The sequence below is a fragment of the Cryptotermes secundus genome, unplaced genomic scaffold (assembly GCF_002891405.2).
Source record: "Cryptotermes secundus unplaced genomic scaffold, Csec_1.0 scaffold57, whole genome shotgun sequence".
Lineage (NCBI taxonomy): Eukaryota > Metazoa > Arthropoda > Insecta > Blattodea > Kalotermitidae > Cryptotermes > Cryptotermes secundus.
Genome location: NW_019725840.1, coordinates 322,502 through 349,358, shown reverse-complemented (window position 1 = coordinate 349,358; position 26,857 = coordinate 322,502). Strand labels below are relative to the sequence as shown.

Here is a 26,857-nt window from a genome sequence, read left to right as displayed (position 1 = left end):
TTCACCAGAATTGAAATGCAGCTTCCAGACCGACAAGGAAGCATCTCTTTAGCATGCAGTGGAGCCTTCTGTTTGTGTTGTATGTATTGCTCGGAAGAATAACACACAGGAGCAATGATGCTACGTGTAAGAGAGTTAATTGAAGATTGCACGGAATTACGTATAAACTTCTTGTAGCAACGTCTCCGTTCTGTACTGGTCGTGGACGAAAATTTTCTCTCACCGCCATATTTATCTTTTTTAGACTTCTTACCGGGTCTCCCTTATGTTAGTACGGGGCTGAACCCTCTTGTTCTGGGTGGTCCAATAGGTGCCCTTGCTTCAAATGGTAACCCTAGTGTCCTTAGTATCCTTGTTCTATGCGTTCTTTTTACAGGGCAAAACCATTCTAATCATTCTTCTTCTCACGTCTTTAAGAAATTCTGAATCAAATCTTCTTCTATAAATTTCGTACATAACATTGTGGAATTTAAACCCGTTGCTAGGCAACGACCACAAAATATGCAACTATAAAACAGCTGTTATTAGGTAATGACTCTGTAAGTAATGGCCGCAACAGACACGCACGCAACAATGGAGAAACCCTTGGAGGTTGTGTTTACTCTGCGGTAGCATGATCAGTTCTGTAAAGCCTGTACTGACAGCGGACTTGTGTGCAGTGCAAAGTGAATAATCTTCAGTAACCTGCTATACGTGCGATACGTACACTTGACGAAGGACCAAGCGTATTCATAAGAGACAAACCCATCCTGTTGTCAGAGAGGCTGTTACGTACGTAAGGACTATTATCGCAAAGACTCAGTCGAAAAAGAAAGATCTCTGGTCGCGAGTCTCATGGGGTTTGACCCCAAGACGAACTGATTGGCGGCAAAATCGCCAGTCATAAAGTAACTTTGACTCTGACTTTGAAGTTCAATTCAGTTGGAAGGGAATAAATTGAACAAAACTAGAAATTGTGCTCAGTTGATGTGCGTTTCGTCATGCATTGTGCCAGAGATTTTCAACCGGTCTCCCGCGAAGGGTCCGTAAGCGTACTGCGGAATGCTTTTTTTTGGGGGGGGGGACGTCGAAAAGAAAGAGGAATAAAAAAATTGTCAAAATCCATGATCAGCATTATTTCTAAAAATGATTAGAATTTTAGTTATTAAACTTTCAAACACATTATTATTGTTTGCTTTTTTAATGATAAAATCCCTCTTTTAAAAATTGATGGTGTGCCTTGACAGTTCTACCGCCTTCCTCGGCGTGCTACTTTGTTTTCGTTGTTCGTCGGTTTGTTTTTGGGGATGTGTGGTGATTGGTCAATCTAAGTAGGTTTTGTGTATTACAGACGTTTTGCATAACTTTCACAATAAACAAACACTATATCCCTAAACCCAGTGATCGGTTAGTATTCGCAATGGAATCGCAGTGTTTCCTGTGAGGTACAAACTGAATCTTGGAATATTATTTAGATGAATGTCGTACCTCAAAGTATTTGATAAAAAAGCGCCCTAAAATTAACTACACTGGATCTGTCGGCATCTGCGTCCTATTCCAGCCCTGCTGACGAAACAACAGATAAAAAGTTGCATGGCAGTTCAAAGAACAATATAGTATTGTAATTTCAAAGCCCACTGTTTCAAATGATCACGTGATGGGAAGCCATTTCCTCCTAAAACACAAGCAACTTGCATTAGTCTACTTTGGAAAACAGTCTTTCGCGCCATGGCCTTTCATTTTTTGTATTTATAATTTGTACGGTTTCCTGGTCGTGTAGGCAGGAACTGAACCACAATCGGTCTACGTATCCGACGTAAGATCTATTTCAATTGGATTTAGGTATGCAGAAATGGACCTTAAAAGCATGTATGAGTTGGTTCTATATTAATATCTTCATTATATGACTTTTATTGAAACAACGAATATTATTAAACTACACGTAATTTGTATATTTAAAAAAATATTTTAAAGCAGTGATGGGCCACTTCCTCTACACGAGGGCTAAATTAAAAAAAAAACTGAAAAACCGGCGTGGTCCAACAATGGAAGACACTTTTATTCGACAGAATTTCAAACTGAATATTTTAGCGACAGAATTCAGTCCATTTGGACTTCGTGGCAAGAAAGTTCTCATTCTCTTTCCGGAAATAAACACTTTACCCTAACTTTACCAAGTCGGGCGCAGCTTGAGGGACAGAATCGGTGAGGAATGACTATAGATAGTCGTTTCCCCTGTGCATAATAAATTAAGCACCACGCTATGAAGACGTAAGGGGCAGTGGAGGTATACCTCCACATTTCTTGACCATGACACTTGATGGAGATGAGTGGCCAGCTTCACGTCCCGGGCGCTTTACCCCCTTGGAAACAGTTCCCAGTACCCATTGGATAGTAGGCTGGGTGGGCATCAGAGCCGGTCTGGACGTTGTGCTGAAGACAAAAATCTTTTCCCCCGCCGAGAATTGAACTCTGAACCCTCGACTGTCTAGCCCGTAACGCATCGCTACCCCGGCTCTAATTAGTACATTCTGCCCCGCATCATGTCACATGCCTAAACACGAGATAATGAAGTCGAGCTGTTAAGTCGCCATAAGATACGCAACCGGTCTCCTTATCCGTAGCTTTTCAGTTGAATAATTTATGTGAATAGCTGCAAATCGTTATTAACCTGAGTCTTCCGGTCAAATTCGTTCATTTGGCAGAACTGCGTGACGATATTCATCAAGACTATCGTAGGGGCCGAGATTACGTTTCAAAGGTATCGCATTAGCAGGAAGGGATTCGTGTAAAAATGGCATATCGTCGTGCAAAATATGGAAACGGTTATTTTGTGACTCCTTGCCAACTGCGTGATACGAGCCTTATAAGACGGCTTAAAACGTCCGCCTGCTAGTACAAGAAATTGACGCACGGTATACAGTATAAAGATGTAAGACTCAAGTTATTGTATGAGGACAGACGGACTCCACAATTTTTGTTAACTTCTCGTAGCGGACGCGCTTTTGCACCCGACACTTTAATTTCTGTTAATTTTTTTTTTCTTTTACCCTCGACATTACAAAAAACCGTATTCAATACGTAGAACTGTTTTGCTTTTTTCTTAGTTCCCTGTAAAGCTGTAACTGCGAGAAATGAAACAGGTCGCAGGACGTTTCAATGTACATCAAAGATATTCAGCGCCTATTGTCACACGAACCTGCGAAATCTGTCGCGGCAGAAAGGGAGGGGGATGCTATTTATGAAATATGGGCCAATTTATATCGTACTACAGGGTGTTCAATTTCTTCTTACCACTTATAAGATAACCGTATCCCATTTTGTGAAAAACTACTGGCAGGTTATGGGGTACATGACCGAGAACTCTAAGTTTCGATTCCAGCGAGGGATACCCCTACAAGGCGACAAAGCGGCCGAGGCGTGAAGCTCCATATGGTGCTGACGTCAATGCATAGAGCTGTAGACACCTGTTCACGCTGGTTCCTCGCTCACGGATTATGCCCTGAAGATGGAGGCGATACGTTCCTCCGAAACATCGGTTCACATAATATATACAGGGTGCCACATCCAAGAAGACGGCATGCTTCATCTATGGAACAAGTTCCGCGATGCGCCTCTAGACAACAAGAAAATAAAGTTGTCACTGTGCTTAATTAATTGAGCACTATGCATGAAGATATATGGGGGAGTGGAGATATAGATCCACGTATTCTTGACCTCGGCACTAGGTGGTAAGTAGTCAGCTTTTCACCTCGGCCCGTTTAGCCCCGTGGAAGTCGCCCTAGGTACGCACTGGATAGGAGGCTGGATGGGCCCCAGGGCCTGTCTGGGCGCTGAGGAGAAGAGAGAAATCTCTTACGCCTGCCGGGAATCGAACCCCGGTCGTCCAGCACATAGCCCGTCACTATACCGACTGAGCTATCTTGGCTCCAAGTTGTGTAGAACACGCCTAAGTATATGTACAAAAAATATTTATCCTACATTCTGTTTTCTGGCATATAATGCCTTGTAGTCCGTTGAAAGTCAACCGACGTTTCGGAAGATTATATCGCTTCCATCTCAATGGTCGAGCAATAAGTCAAGCAAGAAACCAGCAAGACGTAATCAGCACACAGAGCGGTATGCTTGTACCAGGCTTCATGGCGTCACATTCCCTCTTCATAATCGTCGTTATTAATGCCACTAATTCAAAATGGAACAGTTAATGGAGTTCATGACCTGTCACTGTTTTGTGTTTAAGTAGCGTTTGCATGACACATTTATGGCTTAATCTCTTCGAAATTCAAACCATGTCTGCCCCAGAAATTTGTACCGGATACGAATAACAGGGATTATTCATTCGGGATTGTTGGGTTTTGCACTTTGTCTATCGTCTGGTATCAACAACACGACGTTTCGGAAACTGGATCTATTTCCGTCCTCAGGTGAGGCGTTAGGAGACACCTGTTGTGCTTGGTCTGTTAGATAGAGCCAACCTCATTCACAGGACTTGAAGTTAGCTCTTTGTAAGGGACACGCCAGAGTAGGTGTCTCCCACCCCCTCACCTGAAGATGGAAACAGATACAGCTTCCGAAACACTGTGATCTCTAGGATACCGGGCAGTGGATGAAGTCCAAAAAACCTAACAATCCCGAGTGTTACAGAAACATGTAGAATTGAAACATGATTCGTGTAAGGAACTTCAGAAACAAAACCAATATAACAAATGCCGCTAGTAAGAAACAAGAAAACACAAGTTTGTAAGAAAGTTGTAATTGATTGAAGATTCAGATGCATGGGATTTCAACAGAGCAGTAAATCCAGCGACACTGAAATGGTGGGATGTAGTCAGGAGGGCGAAGTTTGAAAAGTTGGGTTGCCTTCCAACAAGTTTCGGGGATCACAAAGATAAGGCGCGACGGAAAACGTTGACGTGACACGAGGAAGATGTGACACGGTGTCAGGTTCATGAGAGATGATGGGTTGCAGCGGAAATGGGTACTACTCACTTTATGAGTATGTTCTTTGCCATTTTTCACCCTTAACAGGTTTTAATATTCATTCATTGCGGATGAAAATCTATTTTTGACATGGTCATGGTCTAACCAACAACTGTACTCATGCTTCATTAAGCATCACGCCAAGAAGACGTATGGGCGAGTGGAAGCATAGCTCCACGCATTCTAAACTTCGGCACTATGTTCAGATGAGTAGTAAGTTTCATGCCCTGGTTGCTTTACCAGGCTTAGAAGCCGGGACAAATTTAAGTGTAGATTACGCCTAAGAGAAACATGTATCGGAAGTGGCCGTGGCAGACTTGAGAGTTTGAATATATGCATAACAGAGTGCGCGATGAATGCGAAATGCTGGGGTGAGATATAGCCAAAAGGAGAAGGGCGGTGAGGGATATCACCCACTGTTAGTATATCCAAGAATTGCTTCATATGAGTACTGAATTGTGTATGTCATTACGATTTTAATGAGATAATATTCATTAGTCGGGGATTATCGTAGCGAATGGCGCTAATGAGGCGGCTAAAAACTTTAATCTTGAATAATCTGTAATTTCAGACTCCTAAATATTTAGGAAGGCAGGTGAGTCACTTGTATGTCCAGACAAAACTTGACAGTTGCTTCAGACCTGCAGTATTTCGTTCAAAAACAAGCACGACTTCTCGGTCTTCTACCGATGGATAAATGTATCGCCTTTATAGATCTTAAATAAAGGCTCTACAGCGATATTTTTATTTATTTACATCAGCATTACTCACATCGTTCTATTTTTCATTTATTTGTTTTCTAAGTTTATTTGTTTTTAGGGCTCATTTTTGTTTCACTAATCCGGGTGACCTCTTCGCCTCCAAATTACTCCGGATTAGCGAGGGTTTACTTTAATTTTAAAGAAAGGTAAAGCTATCCCTGTAACAGACCGTGGAAGCCCATAGGGTTGTGAGACGTCGAGGCTCCCACAGTTTCTAGACAATCGGCTCACAGATGTCGGTGAGGTTGTCAGCCTTACGCGCCGGCAGCCCTTTACCTCCAGGAAGATTCCTGGTACTCATTTCTGTTAGAGGCTGAGTCAACCCCAGGGCCATAGTGTGGCTGGAAGCATTAGGTCAACTGAAAACTCCAATGGCCTCATCGGGAATCGAACCCGCGACCTACCGACTTGAAGCATAGTGCCTCAACCAACTACACCGCTGCGTGCCCTGCAGCAAGAAGGTTGCGGGGTTTATATTACGTGCAGTGTGAGGCTTCTTTATGAGCACATGAGAAGTCACACCCAGAAGAAGCAACCTAACGGGCTGGCGCGGCGGCAATTTCCGATGCTCGTCTTCGGGAGGCCCTCAGTTCGAATCTCTGCCGAGATTGTCTACAAAATGTGGGAGCCTCGACGTCTCATAGCCCTCTGGGCCTCCACGGTCTGTTACAGGGATAGATTTACCTATTTTTTGCCCTCCCTGTTGCAGGTGTACTGAGCAACATGCAGCAGTTCTTCGACAGCCTCCGGACAAACCTTGAGAGCCTGGAGCAGTTGCCGCATGAGGACAAAGAGGCGCTGCTAGGACAACATGTCGCCTCGGCACCAGGTACACGGGCACTTAGCTCGCTGTTCTATTCTCATTCTTAAACACTGAGTCAGACTGTGGTTGGACTTCTGGGCTTAGTTTCAGCAGAGGCAGAACTTTGCAGCCGCGCTCGACACCTTGGTCCGTCAGTCTGTTTTACCGATTAATAAACTCGAGGACTATTGAGAGGTTTTTAATGAAACTTGATACTAGAGACGTTGGATTTGAGGATCTCACAGTTGTGGCCATGAAGAAAGCGGTCTTGTGGGTTATGACGCCGTGTAATTGGGAAACAGCCCAATATGTCGAAGGTCATATCGCCTACATCTCTTAGGTTTCCTCTCCAACCTTTAAGATGGAGGCCATATGTTCCTCCGAAATGATATTTTTCAAACTGCACGTTACTGCAATCCTGAAGACCATGCTAATGATACTGGGGAGCTTAATTACAAATTTTTTGATACTTTCTAATGTCTGTCAAATCGGACAAAGGGAACATTACGTGACGTATCTCGCGTAATATTCACTGATCCCAAAAATGCCTCGGACGCAAGTTACAGAGGAAGTTGAACCATATATTTTATGCCCAACGCACATTTTCGGCACGTCAAAATCACAGGATTTTCGAAACAATTAAATGCATCTGTGTACTACAGAAATTTCTTGTTTTCGATAGTAATTAAACGAAAGTTTATGCCTATATCAGGGCCGAAATTCAAAAGCAGTAACCGGGGCCCCCAATATTGGTGGGAAAGGCGGAAGGAAAGAGACCACTTGGAAGACCAAGGCGTAGGTGGGTGGATAATATTAAAATGGATCTTAGAGAGATAGGATGGGATGGTATGGATTGGATTGATCTGGTTCAGGATAGGGACCAGTGGGGGGCTCTTGTGAACACGGTAATGAACCTTCGGGTTCCATAAAATGCTGGGAAATTCTTGAGTATCTGCAGAATTGGCGGTTCCTCCTGAAGGGCTCAGCTTCATGAGTAAGTAAGTATAAGTAAACCGGGGCCCCCACAAAACAACTACCGTCCACAGATTGTACCGATAGACACGCTTCTCTGACCTCACAAGAAGTTCCTTTGTACTTTCAGTTATTATAGTAAATAAGAAAAATTTTCCTAACCTAAATTTGTTGTTACTCGTAGGGGCCTCAACATTTTGATTTCCCTGGGGCCCCCTCAACTGTAAATCCGGCCTTGGTTTAAATGCATATAAATAAATTATGTACTTACTTAATATACGATTAATCGTGCTACCTAAATATTTTATTATTGATTAAAATAAGTCCATCTATACTAATTTTTTTAAATGCTAGTGGAGTGGGACTAAGTCCCTTGTACTGCGGCCACTTCTGGCCTATTGTACCAGCCCCAGATGATAGGTGATGGTGATTGTGGAGCAATTGGTGGAATGAAGATTGGCAGGAGAAACAGAAGTACTCGGAGAAAACCTGCCTCAGCGGCACTTTGTCCACCACAAATTCCACTTGACCAGACCCGGGATCGAACCCGGGCCGCCGCAGTGGGAAGCCAGCGACTAACCGCTATATACGAAAACAAATGTTTCAGCAAATGATCGCATTTGAGAAGAACAAAGTAGAAGAGAGCCCCGATCGAGAGTAGACAGCATTGAAATCAAGTCTACTTCATTCTTTCAATGTAATTCTCTCTTACAATACAACATTGAAGCATTAAACAATGCCCTCTGACGAACGCGCCACTGTAAGGTTATACGGTCTTCTTGCACCGTCACGTATTCAAACCGGATCTGGGGCTCAATCAGTCTTCTGACTCATTGGTACCGTAGGCCTTTTATCTAGGGATAAGGTAGACAGAGCGTGAAGCTGGCTTCTCATTTGAAATTTGGAGTTTTTACGGCACTAAACGTGATTACTGCATAGGATTTGGTGTTCTCACAGCTGTCATTATGAAGAGGTCTATTTCCTCGTATATAACGAAGTGTAGTCCGTCGAAAGTCAACCGACGTTTCGGAGGTACGTACCACCTCCATGTCCAAGGTCGAAGCAGAGTCAGGTGAACTACTATTTCATTGAAAGCTCTGCTCGCTACCTGCTTCATGCTGGTTTTTTGCTTGGATTATTCTTCGACCCTGAAGATGGAGGTGATACGTACCTTCGAAACATCAGTTGACTAGCAAAGTACAACACTGTATTATATAAAAGAGACCTGTACTCTTCATAACAACTGTTGTGAGAACTTCAAACCCAATGATACCTGTACTGTTGGGAAACTACTCTCTGCGAAGTGTCATCCGAGGTACACTGACCACACAGTGCAACACAGCCGGGCCTGCAGTCCACCCACTACCTTCAGGGTTTTATTAATATCATCGTGTTCGTGATATTAGAAATTCTGTTAAGCACAAAATAAGGGTATTAGACAAAGGAACATTGCTTTTGGCGCGACAAAGGACAGGAAATTACGCTGCAACCAGACACGTAAGGAATACAAAGTACCTCACGTTCCCTCCCGCCAGAGATTGGCCACAGAAGACAGCACAGAAATCCGTGGGAGTGTGTGACACACTTCACAGTCGTCTTTCGATGTCTCGCGTTAAAACATTTATCTACGCAATTTTCATATCGTTAGTCTTTTAAAATCGTTCCTCTTCTCCCGCAAGGAAGGTATTTCACATTTCATGGCCAAAAAGCTCTTCGAAACGCAAGAAATAATCGTTCGCGCTTTGCTAAGGCGAGTTGACTTTATTCAGTAAATGTAATGGCTCTACCTTGCAAATGGAAACAGTTATGTTCTTCCAAATACCGCTGGTACTTGTCTACCAAAGTACCTACCTACCTACCACTCGGCGCTACAGCCCTGGGTGAGCCTTGGCCTCCTCTACAACCAGTCTCCACAACCAATGCATGATCTACCTAAGTACAAACAAAACAAACAAAAACACCGTGACCTGTAGTCCGCAAGCGTACTATACCGACCGAGCGACCGCCGCTTGTCGGCGAAGTTAATGCCAACTTTAGCGGATAGAGGATGTCGCGAGGTCAGCGCAACGGATCTCCACGGCCGTTAATTCCGGTTTTCTAGACCGGAGCCGCTATTTCCTTGAAATAGCTCCTCAATTATTCTCAGGAGGCTGAGTGAACCCCGTTCCAGAACCATTACTTCTCAGAATATCTGGTAGCCCCGGGAATCGAACCCGGAACCTCTGGCTCTGTAGCCAGGAACTGTGACCACTAGACCACAGAGGCGGTCTCTACCAATGTACGCGGTATGAAATTCCAGACGACCGCAATCTTTAAATGATTTTAAGATTGAATCATTGTAACTCAGGTAAGTACCCTACATAAACGTGTCATTTACGGTCACACAATACTTAACGCAAATGTTGAAAAAACCCTAAACTTTTATAATATCTCTAGGGACTAATTGTGGCAGCAGAACCTGAAGGTTCAACATCGCCACTGCATTGGACGCTCAGTCAGTCCAGCTATCTATACACGCATCCCATCTCCTTCTCGGTCTAGGAAGTGGCCCATTTTGCAAGATGCTTCCTAACAAAAATTCTGGACATATTACTTGCTTTCCGGGCTCTTTCAAAACAGCAGCCTATGATTTCACTACCCTAAGGAACTAGGCAATCTGACTTCTGCCATTTTGTGCCGTCTCTGTGCAACGTCGTTCAATACTCCTTCTTCGTATTCCCTTATTGGACGTTACATGTTTCGGCCTAAAGCTTGGGTTTCCTCGGGTAGCGGTACCGTAATCAAGCGGCCGTAATATGACGGTGAATGACGTCACTAAAACGTTGCCATGGAAACCATGTTCCTTTGTTTCCATGGAAACGTTTTAGTGACGTCATTCACCGTCATATTACGGCCGCTTGTTTACGGTACCGCTACCTGAAGAAACCCAAGCTTTATTGGCCATCTTCAGGTGTACAGGTTGTTATGGTTAAGGCAACTACAACAGGACGAAAGAAAGCCGTAATACACTGCGCAGCAAAATCCTTAACCATAACAACCTGTACACCTGAAGATGGCCAGTTAACCCGAAGCGTGTAACGTCCAATAAGGGAATACGAAGAAAGAATAGTGAAGGACGTTGCATATAGACGGCACAAAAGCTACAAAATCAGATGTGTACAGGGCAACAGGATGCTAAAATGTAACATTAGGAACTAGGTAATGTAAGGCAACGTTATCTCTGTGCTTAGTTAAGCACCACCTCATTCTTACGCATGGGGGGATTGGAGGTATAAGTCCACATATTCTTAATGTTGGAATGAGATACAGGTCAGCTTTGCGTCCCAGTCGCTTTATCCGAGGGAAAGAAGCCCCGGTACTAATTGAATGCGAGGCTGGACGGGCCCCAAAGCCGGTGTGGACGTGATAGTAAAGAGAGAGATTTGTGGCTCTACCAAGGATAGAACCCTGGTCGTCTAACCCATAGCCTATACACTATACAATTGCTTACGCCGGCTTCTAGTGCTACTAGGTTACTTTCAGAGGTTACGAAGTTCGTCATTAAGTAAAATCACAATTTATAACTGAAGTATTTAGCCTACTGAGGTAACCTGTATATAAATCTAGGTAAAAATGCCTCTGAAAGTGAGAACCAATTTATGAATACAAATTTGAAACCACTATTAATTTCTGAAAGTTTTATTTTCAATAACTTTTTTCTTTTTACCGAGAGGATCATTATTCAAACTAGAGGATTAAATTTTCCATTTTATAATCAGTCATTTTGTTGTTTTATTGATCAGCTTGACACTGGTTTCATGGGAAGACATAAAAAGGAGCAGGTTATTTTAGCAGTTTCCATACTTCTTGCGGATAATTAGATCTCTGGGGGACAGGACCATCAGCTCCTAACACGGGGCGTTGAAAATTATACCACTAACTCCTCTGACAACAGAATATACAAAGGAACACGGTAATTCCTTACTCAACAGCATGTTATATTAAAAACACAATTTGTTCTAAATCAGGCATGTCAAACTCAACTTGTACAGAGGGCCACCTCAGCCCTATAAATAATATTCAAGGGGCGCACTTCAAAATAGAAATATACATTAGATTTTGATACAAGGAAATTTAATTCTATTTATTATTTAGGAATAATTTCAATATATTACCTAAAGTCACATATCTTACAGTTTTAAAAAGCAAGAGAATGCCATTTTTGACAAGTATCAAACAACTTTTCGATATGTAAAACGAGAGATTACACAAGAAATTATGTTAGAAATAGCAAAACATTGAATTTCCTGCAGCCTGCTAATTTATGTCTGCGTGAGACTTCTTGTCGTCTGGTCTGTTGGAAAATTGTCTTTACAAAAAAATATTTCTACTAAAATTTTAATATTGATTTTAATATCAATTAGTTGAGGGTCCGCACTTTGTGGCTATGGGGGCCGCATGTTTGACACAGCTGTTCTAAATGCTGAAAACGTGTAAGTTTGAGATATGTTCATATATTTATGATTTATTTAACGATTTAAATTGTAAATCAGATTTAATGGGGATACAGGAGGTCAGATGGGACAGGAGTGGCGTGGAACCAGCAGGCAACTACATACATTTCTATGGGAGTAAGAGTCATGAATTAGGGTCAGGTTATTCAGGTTATTTGTACATACGAGGTCTGACAATAAAGTTCACGAACTCACCACCGTGTGCGTGTTCTGGCAGCAGTGCACAGACACCTCAGTATGGTTTGATGACGTTGGCATATCAGCGTTTTACAGCTGTGTAAATAGCTTTGTATTAGTTCTGCCTACGTATATAGAGGCAGTAATGGTATGCGCAGATGACGACCACGCATATTTACACTTCTATGTCAGTTTCTAACCTCTGTATTTCTTAGTGGCGATTATTATTATTTCAATGTGTTTTGGTGTGCCATAGCGATCATGTTGGGACTTGAATTAGAGCAACGAACGAACATTAAATTTCTTGTTAAACTTGGCAAGAGTAAAAGCGAAATCAGAGAGATGTTAGTGAAAGTTTACGGGGATAATGCTATGAAGAAAACAGCAGTTCACAAGTGGGCGAAACGTTTTTCTGCGGGCAGAGAAAGTGTCACGGACGAAGAGAGATCAGGACGGCCAGCAACGAGCAGAACTGGAAAAAACATTGCAAAAGTTCGTCAAATTGTGCGTGAAAATTGTCGGCTGACTGTCAGGGGCATAGCACAGCAAGCGAAAATCGACAGAGAAACAGTTAGGAAAATCTTAACTGAAGATCTTGACATGAGGAAGGTGTGTGCGAAAATGGTTTATCTTATGTACAGTAAAATGGTTACAGGTTGTTAGCGACAGTGATGGCCACAGTTACCTCGAACCAAGCCATGACTACCTCCTTCCACGTGGTTCCCAGTTCACTGCTTCTTGGCAGAGATTCAAATAGGGAACCTGTTGGATACAAGTAAGAATTATTGCTAGTGTCACACCATCGAGGAATATGGGGGGGGGGCAGAGGTAAACCATCACTCGCTCTGTACTTCTGAGTGGACAGCATTCCTCCCAGTGTCAACTGTATTAGAGGCTGGGAAAAATCCTTCCCTCGATGGGAATCGAATCTTGGTCACCTAATTGTCCATTTTTGGACCATGCCCTGTTGGCTAGTAGATCATTGTCCGTTCTTAGTTCAAAGCTCATAAGAAGAACGTATTATGGCGTGTAAAGCCGTTACAAGGCAACGACCACGAGATAAGCAAATATGCCAAAACCGTTACTGGGTAACGCCCGCAAACCAACACGTCTCCGCAGCAACACGCAACAGTAGAAAAAAGGCTGGAAACGGTGTTTTCTACGGTGATCCGTGCCAAGGAGTTGTAAGCGGGATGAAGTGAAGACAGAGTTCAGTTGTGATGGTAAGGACGTAAGCAGATGAATGGCCACTGTTAGAAGCTGTTACCAGGAGACAGCTAGTGGAGACTGTAACAGGCTGAAAATGCTAGTATGTGTGCTCTAGCGAACTGCAAAAAAAAAAAAAAACAAAAAAAACAAAACTAACACAGTAACAGGCCGTGAAGGCCCATAGGGTTGTGATACGAGTGTGGAAATCAGCGATGGCGCTGTAAATAAGTGAAATTACGAGTTGTATAGCAAAGTGGTTAATAAATCCAATATCAAATCCAAAAGGCCGTCGATAGTCACTCCCTCACATGACAATATAATGGGGAGGGCATAGCCTAGTTATGTTTTATTACAAATACAAGTCACCATATTTCAGTAAAATTTAATATGGTATTGGCGATCAGTACTGAGGGTGTTAGCCGATTTTCATTTTGGCCCCCCGACGTAGCTCAGTCGGTAAAGTTATGGTCTCGATAACCGAAGAATCGCGGTTAGACTCCCACAGCGCTGGGGTACTGATGGCCGACCTCATTAGATACGACCAAATGGGCCGAGAGATGGTCTAGACATAGCAGAGAATGCAGCAATCCCTGCCCCTTGCCGGGAATCAAACCCCAATTATGTAGAGTTTGAGGTTCTTACAGTGGTGGTTAGGAAAAATTCTATCTTTTGGGATATAACGCCATGTAGTCAAAGCAAATAAAGCGAAAGCAGAGCTGTTCCTTCTCAACTGCTTTCACGTCAGTTTCTTTGTCAACTTATTCTTCAACCCTGAAGAAGGAGGCGAGATGTTCCTCCCAAACGTTGGTTGACTACAAATGCACTACACATCGTTATAGCCTTGAAGCTAGAATTCATCAAACACTGATTAGTTGCATAGCCCATAGTCCAGTCATTACAACAAGAAGTACTGCATGAACACGAACCTGCCCTAATTCATAACATTGTGCCATTTACAGATCAAGGGCCAGCATTCCGTCCGAAAGCGACAGCGGCCTACCTCCACGCCCTCCGCAACCACCGCCCTTCTCACAAAATCCGAAACTTCGTTAGTGAGTCCGAACCAGCAACCCTACGTGGAAGCAACCACTACGACCCAAACTGGTTATGGACCGGGCTCGGACGAAGGCGCTAACACCCCCCCGTTCCCCATTGGTTGCCCACATCGAGCCACGGCACGCCAGATCGTAACAATCACCACAGAGCATCTGAAGCAGGGGTTACAACAATAAAACACCTCATCTCCAGCTTCTATCTTTGTCACATATATATATAAATTATCTTGTTCAATTTCTTCCGTCAATTTCTCTTAACAGTTAACTGTTCTAATTCTTGCTTAAGATTACCAAAAAATAAAGGAAAGTAATCTTAGAATGACATGCATCTGATGTAAACAAATTTGATGTAAATAATTTGATTATTTATATGGGCTTACATGTTTAGGCCCCTAGGGGAGACCTTCACAGGCTCAACAGTAAATGGAGCTTACTTTGAAATTGATAAGGCTCTTAGTACAATTAAGTTATACAGTCGTAACAAAAAAAAAGCTTAATTTGTAGATATTTAAATATTATCAGTAAATATGTGTACAACTTATGATTATACTAAGATCTACAGCAACTGTAAATTGAGTTCCTTTTTCTGTTGAGCCTCTGAAGATGGCACCAAAGGGAAGAAACATGTAAACACATACACATAACTGGAATATTTATAACGAACCTATTCACATGGGATGGCTTATCATTCCATGATTAACACAAGTGTAACAACAAACACGTGTCATGTTAAAATAGGGGAAGTAATTTAGCTTATATATATAATATGTACAATAAAGTGGCTGTAAAATTTATATACATATTAAATAAATTATTGAATACTGTTCACACTCCTGCATTTCTGGCTATTAGACATTCCAGCAGTAAACAAGATGACAGCAGGCCCGGAATACCCCCCCCCAGCTAAAGGGAGATAAAGTTTTTCAAAACTCTGTTACAATTAATAACACTGCAATTCTGGGCAATGTGATTAAAACTGTCGCTCTTAAAACAGTTTAGCGTGTAATGTAAAAGGTAAGATCTCTGTGCTTAATTAAGTACTGCACCATGAAGATGTGTGGGGGAATGGAGGTATAGTTCCACAATTCTTAACCCCGACACTAGATGAAAGTGGGTGGTCAGCTTCATGACCCAGCTGCTTTACTCTCAAGGAAAAGGCCCTTGGCACCCCACTGTATATGAGGCTGGTAGGGCCCAAGAGCCAGTCGGGATGTTATGGAGAAGAGAAAAATCTCTTAACCCTGCTGGGTATTGAACTTAACTTCTTGGCTGTCTTACCTGCAACTTAGTCGCTATACCAACTGAGCCTCCTAGCCCCAAACTAACACCCTTAAAATATAAAAATCAAACATGTTCATTCAGTTGACGTCTACAGAACACTTGGGTTGCACTTCTGTAATGTTCTGTTGTATGTGCACCAGATGAAGCTTCATATCAATCAATCAGTCCACCATATTTCATTTTACTTTACAAAACTGGTCTTACCAATCCTTTGTTTTCAGCTCTACATTAACTTCCTTCTAGAATTGAACAGCCTGAAGAAACTGACAATTTCACTGCGGTAGAGACATGCTACTTAAGGATTAATACTAAACAAAAACAAACTCCTGGGCCTAAAGTCTGCAAGCGAACTATACTGACCCGGTGACTGCCGCTTGTTGGCGAAGTTAGTGTCAACTTTAGCAGATAGAGGATGTCGCATGGTCAGCCCAATGAATCCCCATGGCAGTTAATTTCGGTTTTCTAGACTGGAGCCACTATTTCCTTGAAATAGCTCTTCAATTATCCTCACAAGGCTGAATGGACCCCGTTCCAGACCCACTACTCAGAAAATCTGGCAGCACCGGGAATGTAACCTGGACCTCTGGATCCGTAGCCAGGAACTCTGACCGTTAGACCACAGAGGCAGTCCAAGAATTAATACTACACAATAAAAATGAAGGTCTAATGTAATGTAATTTCTTTAAAACATGAGCAGCAGTAATGGTTGCTGAGTTGAAACATATGGACAAACAGGACCAGCCCTGTGTGTGATCATCTCATGCACATCATGCAAGGAACGCACACTAATCATGAGTAAGCTATGAACCCAAGGTTTCAGAATGGGGACAGGAAGGATTAGCTGTGGTACAGTGGAACCACCCAGCTGATATTCCTCAGTGTAACTTCTCCCCTGATTTAACAGTTACTTCCAAGTCAACCTTGTCAGTTTTACATTTTGTCCACTTAAAGATTTTCCTCAGTTGTGTTCAAGTTCACTGTTCCTCATATGGGGTTCCAATACAAATGTTGGTAAGGTGGGAGTGGGAGTGAAATAAAAAAGACATTCATTAAAAGTAATTCCTCTAGTTGTCATAGAGTATATACAACATAAATTAACTAGAATTTGGAAACAGGAATAAATTATGCCGTGAACTGGTGACAGTCAATGGACTACTAGTTGAGGAAGACTACAGGACTGGAGCAGTTTCCTCATCTCTGACTCTGTATTTGTATTCTCAAGTCTCTATCTATGCACACTTTTGAGACAAAAACATTAATTCTACAAATGTATCGCAAGTACAGTGGAACCCCCATTTAACTTTCCTTCTTGAAAGCTTTTGCCTCATTTAACATTAATTTTCAATGATCTCACTGTTAATTTTCCTCCATTTAAGAATACCCTCATTAAGTGTTCATACCAACTGCTCGCCAAAGAAACGTTAAACGGGGGTTTCCCTGTAGACATTTCCATTGGAATCCTCTACTGCCAGATCTTCCAGCACTTCAATATTCCTGTTACTGCATACACTCAGACTGTTGTCCTGAGAGATAAAAATTCCTGAAAGTGGCTGAATAAATTAACTACTTTGACTATCACTCATGTTAACCACTTCATTATACTGTTCATCACACAGTACCGGAACTAGTTAGTTAGCTAGTTATTGGAGAGGGTGGATTTCCCCATGCACTTAGACCTGTATTGGTCCATTGTGCTTCCCTCTATGATTTCTACCAGTCTCTATATCCTACCGGTACTGGTGCTTACCATCAGTCCCGCCCAGCCAGCGAGACCGGCTCTACTAGCTGAGAGGTATCTATAATGCTTCCCCCATCTACCAGAGGTATTAGAGACTGCTGTTGGGCGGGAAACGTCCGTAATTTAGCTCAGTGACCTCCTTAGGAGATATGAGGTTCTTTTACGTGCCGTAAAGCTATGACACGGGACCCACGGCTTAAAGTCCCTCCCGGAGGACTTGTTCCCTGAATTTTTCCGCCCTTAAAAATTCGACGACCTCCGCATACTACGAGTCATGAGGTGGGAACGTTACGTCTAGACTACGGAGGCCGCTTACCGGAACTAAACATTAAATCTTATATAATACTAATCTTTCTGAAGAAGCAAGAATAATTAAGAGTTAAGTACATTCCTTCTTTGTAAAGTAGTCTCAGCAGTGTTCATTTGAATACAAATAAAACCACAGGAATGAGGTACACAGTAAAATCACAAGAAACAGACTCAGCAGTTTATCACAGTACATTTCTTCTTACAATCAGCACACTACAGTTTCTTAATTGCTAATACAAAATGTACATAATCCTATAAATACTTATATGTCTGATGGTCCACTGAGGGGAATCCTTGATAACACTTAATTTTCATAAGATAGTGCCTAAAAATAGACTACAGGCAAAAAGATAATTGCTTATATGTGAATTAGGCACTTTTCAGAAATACATCTCTCAGATTTGCGTTATACAGACACCAAAGTCATCATTGCTTCAATTTCCGCCTCCACTGTTGTACTGGCCACCACCTTGACTTTTCCATGAACCACCATCTACAAGACAAGAAATCATTAAAACACATTTGTAAATAAAATAATGAAATTCTAACCATATCAGTGGATACAATAAATAGAGTGAGAAATTCCAATTGACACAACAAGGTTTATTTCTGATACGTTGTTACATTTACAGAATGCACTATATCTAGCACAAATGGTATTATTTCACGATAGGAACAATTACACTCACCTCCACATCCACCACTCCCCAGGTCCACTCTTGTGGATTAGGTCTACCGGCTGTTCACTTCACCATCAATGAATTGTAAATGGTATTGTGAGAGGTGTTAAAGAATTTATAATTCTTGGTGGTGTAAGAGAAAGAACAGGTTGATGAGTGAAGCAGTGAAGCAGAGGGATACAAAGAGGGAGATGAAACTTTCGGCACAAGCAAGTCGGCATAAAAGTAATGCTTATTTATTTTTGCCTCATGTCATACATACAACAGCTTCACTGTAACTGTGATCAGTCACTTGACATAACATCATACAACATTTACCACCAAATGTATAACCTAAGAAACTTGAAGACACTGGAGGTATAGCTCCTTAATTCCCGACTTCAGCACTAGATCAATGGGAGTGGTCAGCTTCGTGCCCCAGCTGCTGTAACTCTGAAGGAAACAGCCCCCACTACCCATTGGATAAGAGGCTGGGTAGGCCCCAGAGCTGGTCTGGACGCTGTGGAGAACAGAAGAACCTCCTGCCACTGCTGGGAATCAAACACAGGTCAACCAGTCCACAGCCTGTCACTATACCAACTGAGATATCCCAGTTCAACAAATTAAGAGGATCAAACGCAACTCCAAAGTACACTAACTTAATTATATAATACTTTATGCCAAATTATGCTCTTTGATACATGGACACAGTAAACTGATAATTTATACATTATATACAAGATTAAGTTTACCAAATCTGCTTTAACTTGATTGGGTTCCAAGTCTTGATAAATCAGGGAGTACTGTGTCATCCAGGCCAATAACAAACTGAACGGGTTCCTTGCAGAAAAAGCAGGCTCTTGAAATCATCAGGTGATGGGCAATGCAAGTTCTGCAAATGAATACTAGACATCAGTTGTAAACAAAGGGCATTCAGGTATTCCATAAACCAGCACACATACCAGGGTATATGGATATATATAGAGACATCTTGCATATCACAAGACTACGCGCATAACAATTCAAAAATGGCTATCTGTGCAAGAGCCACAGTTTCATAAAGCACTTCCTAGTGGAACAGAGATGTGATTTAATGCTCACAAATATCTGAAATCTTATAAAAGTTGCATGGGTTTAGAGCAATGGCAAATTCAACATTTCCATTCTGCATCTTTTATCTATTAAAGATGAAAAAAGGTGAAAAGAAGAAATGTTATTTCTAAGCATATCAGAACTGAATTTCCAGCATTAGCCACAGGGACATTAAGTGCTCAAGTGTCAGAAATTTTGCTTAATATTATTATTATTGAGAGAAATGGAAGGGATAAAGCGTTTAATAATACTATTATTATTATTATTAGAGGGGGTGGGTTTCCCCATGCACTTTGAATTGAATTATTAGAGGGGGTGGGTTTCCCCATGCACTTAGACCAGTTATTGGTCCATTGTGCATCCCCCTTTAATTTCTACTGTCGCCATACCCTACTGGCACTGGTGCATGCTATCAGCCCCGTTCAGCCAACGAGGTCGGCCATCGGTACCTGATATTTCCCCCATCTACCAGAGGCATTGGAAACTACTTGAGCGGGAAATTGTTGCCTAATTTTGCTCAGAGGTCTCCTAGAGACATGAGGATCTTTTACATGCTGTAAATCTACGACATGGGACCCATGGCTTAAAGTCCCTCCCGGAGGACTTGTTCCCTGAATTTTTCCGCCCTTAAAAATTCCACGACCTCTGCCGGGTTTGAACCCACGTACCTTGAGTTATGAGGTGGGAACGTTACCCCTAGACTACGGAGGCCACTTTAATAATACTATATTTAAGCATCAATTTTATTACTTAAGAGACTATGAGAATGCAACTGTCAGAGGCTATGTTACCACTCACCGGACTGAAACAGAAGACACGGACAGTGTCATGCAGTCTCAATTTGTGACTTGCAAGATGGACACAGTAGATGCAGAGTATTAAATTCCTGTAACAAACTAAAGAACAGTATGGGATATACCTGCACGAATGATGGTTACACGGTTTGAAGATGGCTGAGATCGGAGAAGCATAGCAAATTGTACAGATTTCATCTTCAGATATAACCCCAGCATCCGACAGCCTTCCTTGGTAAAAGCTGAGTAGCTGAATCATTTTCTTCACATTCTCGATCTCTGCAATGCTCACATCGTCTGAATCTGAAACACAGTCACAGAAGACAAAACAATGCGTACAGAAACATTTCAGGCAAGAAGCTGCATCAGTTTAAGTGACACTGGTACCCCATACAACAAAAGATATACTGGGAGTCAGCAATATGGTTTTCTTTCTTCTTTTTATTTTATTTCATGGGCACACATGATACTGAGTCCACTTGGTATGTCAGCATTTAATTGGCCTAACCGCCTGACCTACAGCACGGCCCCAGGAATAAAGTTGATGCTGGTGCATACTTCACAACAAGGATTACTGCACAGGGTATAACAAAAATCTGTTTTATATAAGACACATATTAGCATAATAAAAGCAGTTGAGTGAGATTTTTAAGTACAGAAGGAGAAAGGGGATGCAGTAATGTAGTTGTTGAGGCACTATGCTACAAGCCAGAAGGACGCATGTTCAAGTCCCAATGAGGTCATTGGATTTTTTCAATTGACCTAATCCTTCCAGCCGCACTATGGCCCTGGGGTCGACTCAGCCTCTAACAGAAATGAGTACCAGGAATTAATTAAATAATTTTCCTGGTGAGTAAAGCGCAGCTGGCACATAAGGCTGACAACCTTACCGCCATCTTTGAGCCAACTGTCCAGAAAATGTGGGACCCTCAATGTTTCACAACCCTATGGGCCTTCATGGCCTGGTACAGGAATAGCTTTACTTTACTTTACAGAAGGAGAATGTCAGGAAGGATATTACACTTGGCATAGTCATTGGCTATGGGCTGAGTGACTGAGGGGAAGGAATTTGAGTCTCAGTAGGATCAAGAATTTTCTTTCCTCCACACCGTCCAGACAAGCTTTTGGGTCCACCCAACCTCCTATCCAATGGATGCCGCAGGCTCTTTCCCTGGGGGTAAAGCGGCTGGGGCGTGAAGCTGACCACTCACCTCCAGCTAGTGCTGAGGTCAAGAAAATGTGGATCTAGACATCCACTCCCCCATACGCCTTCATGGCATAGCGCTTGATCAGTTAAGCACAGGGACAACTTTAATAGCCAGGACAGTGTAGTTGATATAGCAACTGGCTATGCGCTGGACGACCGAGGGGTCACATTTCGAGTCCTGGTAAGGTCAAGAATTTTCTCTTCTCCACGTCATCCAGACCGGCTCTGGGGCCCACCAACACTCCTATCCAATGGGTACCACAAGCTCTTTCCCTGGAAGTAAAGTGGCAGGGACGTGAAGCTCACCACTCACCTCCATCTAGTGGTGAGGTAAGAAAATGTGGATCTATATATCAACTCCCCTATACATCTTAATGGCATAGTGCTCAATTAGTTAAGCACAGGGACAACTTTATCTTTTACAGAAGGAGAATGTGGAAGAGGGTAAAAAACAAAGAAATTAGAGGAGACTTTAAAGCTAAGTACAATGAAAGAATAACTAATAAATAACAGAACAAGCTGATGTGACACATTTTCAAAATGGAGACATTCTAAAAGAAAGCTGGATTTATGGTTCTCACAGTGGCATATTTATCATATTTCAACATAACTGCAGGAATTAAAAACAGACTTCAATTTGTATGAGCAGAACAGTACATACAGTTAGTATTTTTGTGCTACAGTATACAGTCAAATGACAGGATGACAGGTGAAAACAAACAGGGAAGGATTTGGAGGGACTGACGAAAACCACAAAAACTTCAGTCATAATAAGTGGTGTCCCAACTCAGATTTGAAGCATGCACCTCCTAAATATGCACCCAGAGTGTTACCACTATGCCAAACTGCTCGGTGTCAACAGCCTGCATCACTGGCGCCAAAAAGAACATAAATCTCTTTTCGTACAATACTTACAGTTGTAGAAAGAGAAAGGCTTCACTTTTTTAAGTATTAACCCTTTCTGCACATCACCAAGGACAAAACATATTGATTCCAACTGGAAACTCGGCTCAATCAGGACGGCTTTGGTGACCCTGGGCACTTTACTGACATTAACTGAAACAAACAATAAGCAAAACTGCCATGAAAAGACCTACAAATATGTCTGAAAATTACTCTATGTAAAACATAAAGCTATCCCTGTTAACAGGCCATGAAAGTCCATATGGCTGTGAGGCACTGAGGCTCACACATTCTCTAACTCACACAGATCCACTCTGCTTGCGCGTCCTCCCCTTGTGGTTTGCAACGTGGGTTTGAGAGGTTCAGGGTCTGTGTGCAGTGTGGCATGGTGAACTGAAGTGCGGTAAAGATGACAGTATGTAGGCTCCACATATTGCTACTTATCTACCAAACTATGAGGAATAATCTTGATACTCATTGCGGTTAGGAACTCAAATCTCAAATGGTGTGATATGATCTGCTTCAGTGACATGTGCTGTGGTTTGGATGACAAGCTTATCGTTTCCAGCAATCTGACCTAATAAACCCTCTTGAAGTCATGCTAGCCATTTCTGGAGCATACACATTTCTCCTTTAAAGATGAGATGTGAGAGCATTCCTTAATTTAATAGTTTATTTAACAACACTTTCTCAACTACATCTTTAAATGTAAAGATGATTGTGTATTATGAACTTGGAAGAATGTGGAAGTAGTTGCAGCCTAGTTTAAAGGACTATCTCAGTATTTTCCTGGAGGAAATGAGGAAAAGAATGGAAATTTCAGTCATAAAAGCTAGTCCCCAGGTCAAGAATTGAATCTGGAACCCCTGATTACTAAGCATGAGTGCAAACCTCTCAACCACAATGTTTCACACAATGCATGCACCTCTTATCATTTCATGTCACAACTAACCATCAAACTCCTGCATGTCGTCAAGCAGAAGAGCCAACAGGACTCCCACAACAGCAGTAAGGATTGGGAAGTGGTCCACCGATTCCAAGTCAGGGATATCCAGAGTTATGACGTGCTGGAAGCAGCTGGTCTGCGAGCTGACGCGGTTCAGGACCTGACAGAGCACCTGCAAGTTGAAACATCATTCATTTGCACAGTTCACATGAACAAATTTCATAGCTCATCTGGTGGGGCGTCAGAACTTAAAACTATGATATCAAGGAAGGGATTACAGAAAAATTAAATGCCAGACACGAAATGTGTCCAAATGAATTACACAGTATAGAATACTAAAGAGCCTACTGGTGAAATTAATCGTGCAATCTTCATGCAGTACGTACAAGTGGTTCATTAAAACTTGTAATCACACTAACTTCATAGAGCTAAGCCCTTCTTGAGAAGCCACCAGTTGTGTAGCTATTCAAGAACTTCCAAGCATTTCATGGAACCTGAAGGTTCATTACCGTGCTCACAAGAGCCACATCTGGTCACTGTTCTAACCTAGATCAATCCAGTCCACACCACCCAATCTATCTCTCTAACATCTATTTTAATATTACCTGCCCATCTATGTCTTGGTTTTCCTAGTGGTCTTTCCTTCTGGCTTTCCCACGACTATTCTATATGCATCCCTCTTTGCCCCCATCCATGCTATATGCCATGCTCATCTCACCATCCTTGACTTGATAATTCTAATTATACTAGGCAAAGAGTACAAGTATGCAGGTTCCTCCAACATCCTGTCACTTTGTCTCTCTTCGGAACAAATATTCCCCTCCACACCCTGTTCTCAAACACTCAGTCTATGCTCCTCACTTAATGTCAGAGACCAAGTTTCACACCCATACAGAACCACATGCAAAATTAGTTCTGTATATTCTAATTTTTATGTTTCTAGACAGCAGACGATAAAACAAAAGCTTCTGGACCGAATGACCCATCTTCAATATCCTCTTAATTTGCTCCTGAACCAATTTTTGATTTGTTACTGTCATTCCCAAATATTTAAACTGTGCCACATTTTCAAAGCATATTAGTTATCTTTATGTAATAATTTCACCTGCATTCTGGTGATGAGACAGCAACATATACTAAGATTTTATCTGTGTTTACTTGTAGACCAACCTCCTTCCTAGCGTCAGTTACAGTTTCTGTATATTCCTTTATGGTACATATATTATCAGCCAGTAGATTCACATCATCAGCACAGACCAGCAGCTGATGTATCAGGATAAAAGGAAACCTAGCTACAAACCAAGTTTCACCAAAGCACAAATACAGACATCACGAATGACAAAACCATTCTGGTGTCCAGTAGCAGATTTACATCATAACTGGTTACAAATAAGAGGTGTAAAAGGTAAATTTGTCCCCGTGCTTAACTAATTAAGCACTACACCATGAAGGCGTATGGGGGAGTGGATGTATAGATGCACATTTTCTTGACCTCAGCACTAGTTGGAGGTGAGTGTTCAGCTTCACAACCCAGCTGCTTTATCCCCGGGCAAAGAGCCTCTGGTACTGGTTGGATAGGAGGTTCAGTGGACCCCAGAGCCAGTCTAGACGATGTGGAGAAGAGAAAATCCTTGTCCCTACAGGGACTCGAAATCCAAACCCTCAGTTGTCCAGCCTGTAGCCAGTCACTATAACCACTGTGTTACCAACCATATTTGTTATTCTGGTACTGCCTCGTGTGCTCAGTATAACATCTGTTGCTGCAAATTTTTTAAACAGGCCTGTATGTAGTTTTGAAAGCGATACAAATTGTACTAGATTCGTCTTGGTGACAGATTCTTAAATCTGCCTTTACATTATCCCATGGTTCAAAATAACCGACAAGATAATAAAATATAATGTTTTTTTCCCCCCCACACCTGTCTTATCCTGGGCAACTATAGTTCCTTGTAGTCATGGTGGATATATAAGTAATAGCATGTATCTTATGGAAAAGATTTATCAATTTGTGAACTACAGATTCATCATGTAGCTCCAGATGTTAACATAGACAAAACCTATAATCACTAGTGTCAGCTGATATCTCGGTCAGTACCCATGGTTCACCATACCTGGTACAGAACTTTATTACCGTATCACTCTTATCGTTGGATGTGACGATTTCGTGGCAGTGAGTATGAAGACCACTCTCTTCTGGGATGTGATGCAACACAGTCTCACAGAAGTTAAGCAGAAACAAACTTCTATCAGCCTATATGGCATCATATTCCAGATGATCCTCCACTTTTCAATGCACATTTTAGTTTCCGTCCCATGAATCCAATACAGCCCAAATCCAGTCTCTGCTATTACAAACTAATAAATACCTGGCAAAGGCGACCTAGCAGCACTTCTGAGGAACTTCTTGTTACATCTGTGAAGATTTCCGGCGCAATGCTTGCCACCATCTCAAGTACCCGTACCAACGCTAACGTGAGATCAAAGCATGTGGCACAAATTTTTAGTTGTCTTGACTCGATGAATACTCGCTGAGGGCGAATGGAAACGTTCTGAATCTGCAACAGAACCAACACAATGCAAGCTGTCGGTAATGGGCACAGCAAGGAAGATGCGAGATAGGTTATGCAACACTGTAATATGATCTCACCTCTTGCAACATGCCAATGAACTCGGAGAACGCCCAGTTCAGCTGGTTCAGCACAGAGTTGAGGAATGCTGTGGTAACACGTTCATCTGACATCATCACCTCCTTCACATGACATTGGAACAGATATGATGGGCAAGGCTCTGTAATTAATAGTAAAAAGGAGTAAAATTGAATGTAAGAAAAGATTTATATTGTGGCATGTCTGTTGAATGCCAGAACTGTGAAGCCAGCAGACAGCCTTTGCTAGGGAAAGGCTCTGCAAACGTGTTATACGAGGGCTCAGTAGCCATTAAATGATGGCCGCAGCGAACATGCATGCAACAATAGTAGTGCTGCTGGAAGCAGTGTTTTCTGTGCAGTCCATGCTGAGGCTATATAACCAGGACCAGCTGCCATTACAAGAGTCCTGAGACAGCAGTTAGGAGGTTGGTGTGAGATGGCCACCAGCCTGCAAGGATGTGAGCCCAGGAGCAGATGAACATCTGCTATTGCGAGATGTTAGCAAGCAGTGCAGTGAAGACCATAACTGAGAACACTACTCTTTGTGTGATACTGATTTGTAAAGTGTAATCACAAGTTTTTAAGAATTCAATAAATGCAATTACCAATCCATACCCCATCTACAGTCACTCATAGACATGACAATATAATAATTCAGAAGATAACCAATCGGTTATCTTTTTAAAACAACTGAGATGAAATGACAATCAGACAGAAACATGGAGATACTGGGTTTTCGGACTTAATCCATCGTCCTGGTTTTAAGATAACTAAGAAAAACACGACTTTTCGGAAACTGGATCTGTTTCCGTCCTCAGGTGAGGGAAAACACCTATTCTGTTGGGTCCCTTAG

At 42.1% G+C, this 26,857-nt stretch overlaps 2 protein-coding genes across 9 annotated transcripts in view; one reads left to right on the top strand and one right to left on the bottom strand.

Moving 5' to 3' along the window:
* Positions 1-15,256, top strand: part of LOC111863597 (protein GVQW3) — a 41,058-nt gene extending 25,802 nt beyond the window's left edge. For 2 of the 3 annotated variants that reach the window (XM_023850061.2, XM_023850060.2), the window contains exons 3-4: positions 6,430-6,549; positions 14,333-15,256. In XM_023850061.2, coding sequence (XP_023705829.1) covers positions 6,430-6,549; positions 14,333-14,508 — 296 coding nt within the window. In that variant the 3' untranslated portion in view covers positions 14,509-15,256. Of the gene's footprint in view, positions 1-6,429; positions 6,550-12,301; positions 12,774-14,332 lie in introns of those variants that run through there. The other variant, XM_023850059.2, reaches the window with a different exon arrangement.
* Positions 15,257-17,771: 2,515 nt separating this feature from the next.
* Positions 17,772-26,857, bottom strand: part of LOC111863598 (E3 ubiquitin-protein ligase RNF123) — a 32,637-nt gene continuing 23,551 nt past the window's right edge. For 3 of the 6 annotated variants that reach the window (XM_033751125.1, XM_023850062.2, XM_023850066.2), the window contains 7 exons: positions 26,005-26,144; positions 25,724-25,912; positions 23,364-23,529; positions 22,424-22,564; positions 20,427-20,604; positions 19,168-19,307; positions 18,651-18,966 (listed from right to left, as the gene is read on the bottom strand). In XM_033751125.1, coding sequence (XP_033607016.1) covers positions 19,178-19,307; positions 20,427-20,604; positions 22,424-22,564; positions 23,364-23,529; positions 25,724-25,912; positions 26,005-26,144 — 944 coding nt within the window. In that variant the 3' untranslated portion in view covers positions 18,651-18,966; positions 19,168-19,177. Of the gene's footprint in view, positions 18,250-18,650; positions 18,967-19,167; positions 19,308-20,426; positions 20,605-22,423; positions 22,565-23,363; positions 23,530-25,723; positions 25,913-26,004; positions 26,145-26,857 lie in introns of those variants that run through there. The other 3 variants (XM_023850065.2, XM_023850063.2, XM_023850064.2) reach the window with 3 other exon arrangements.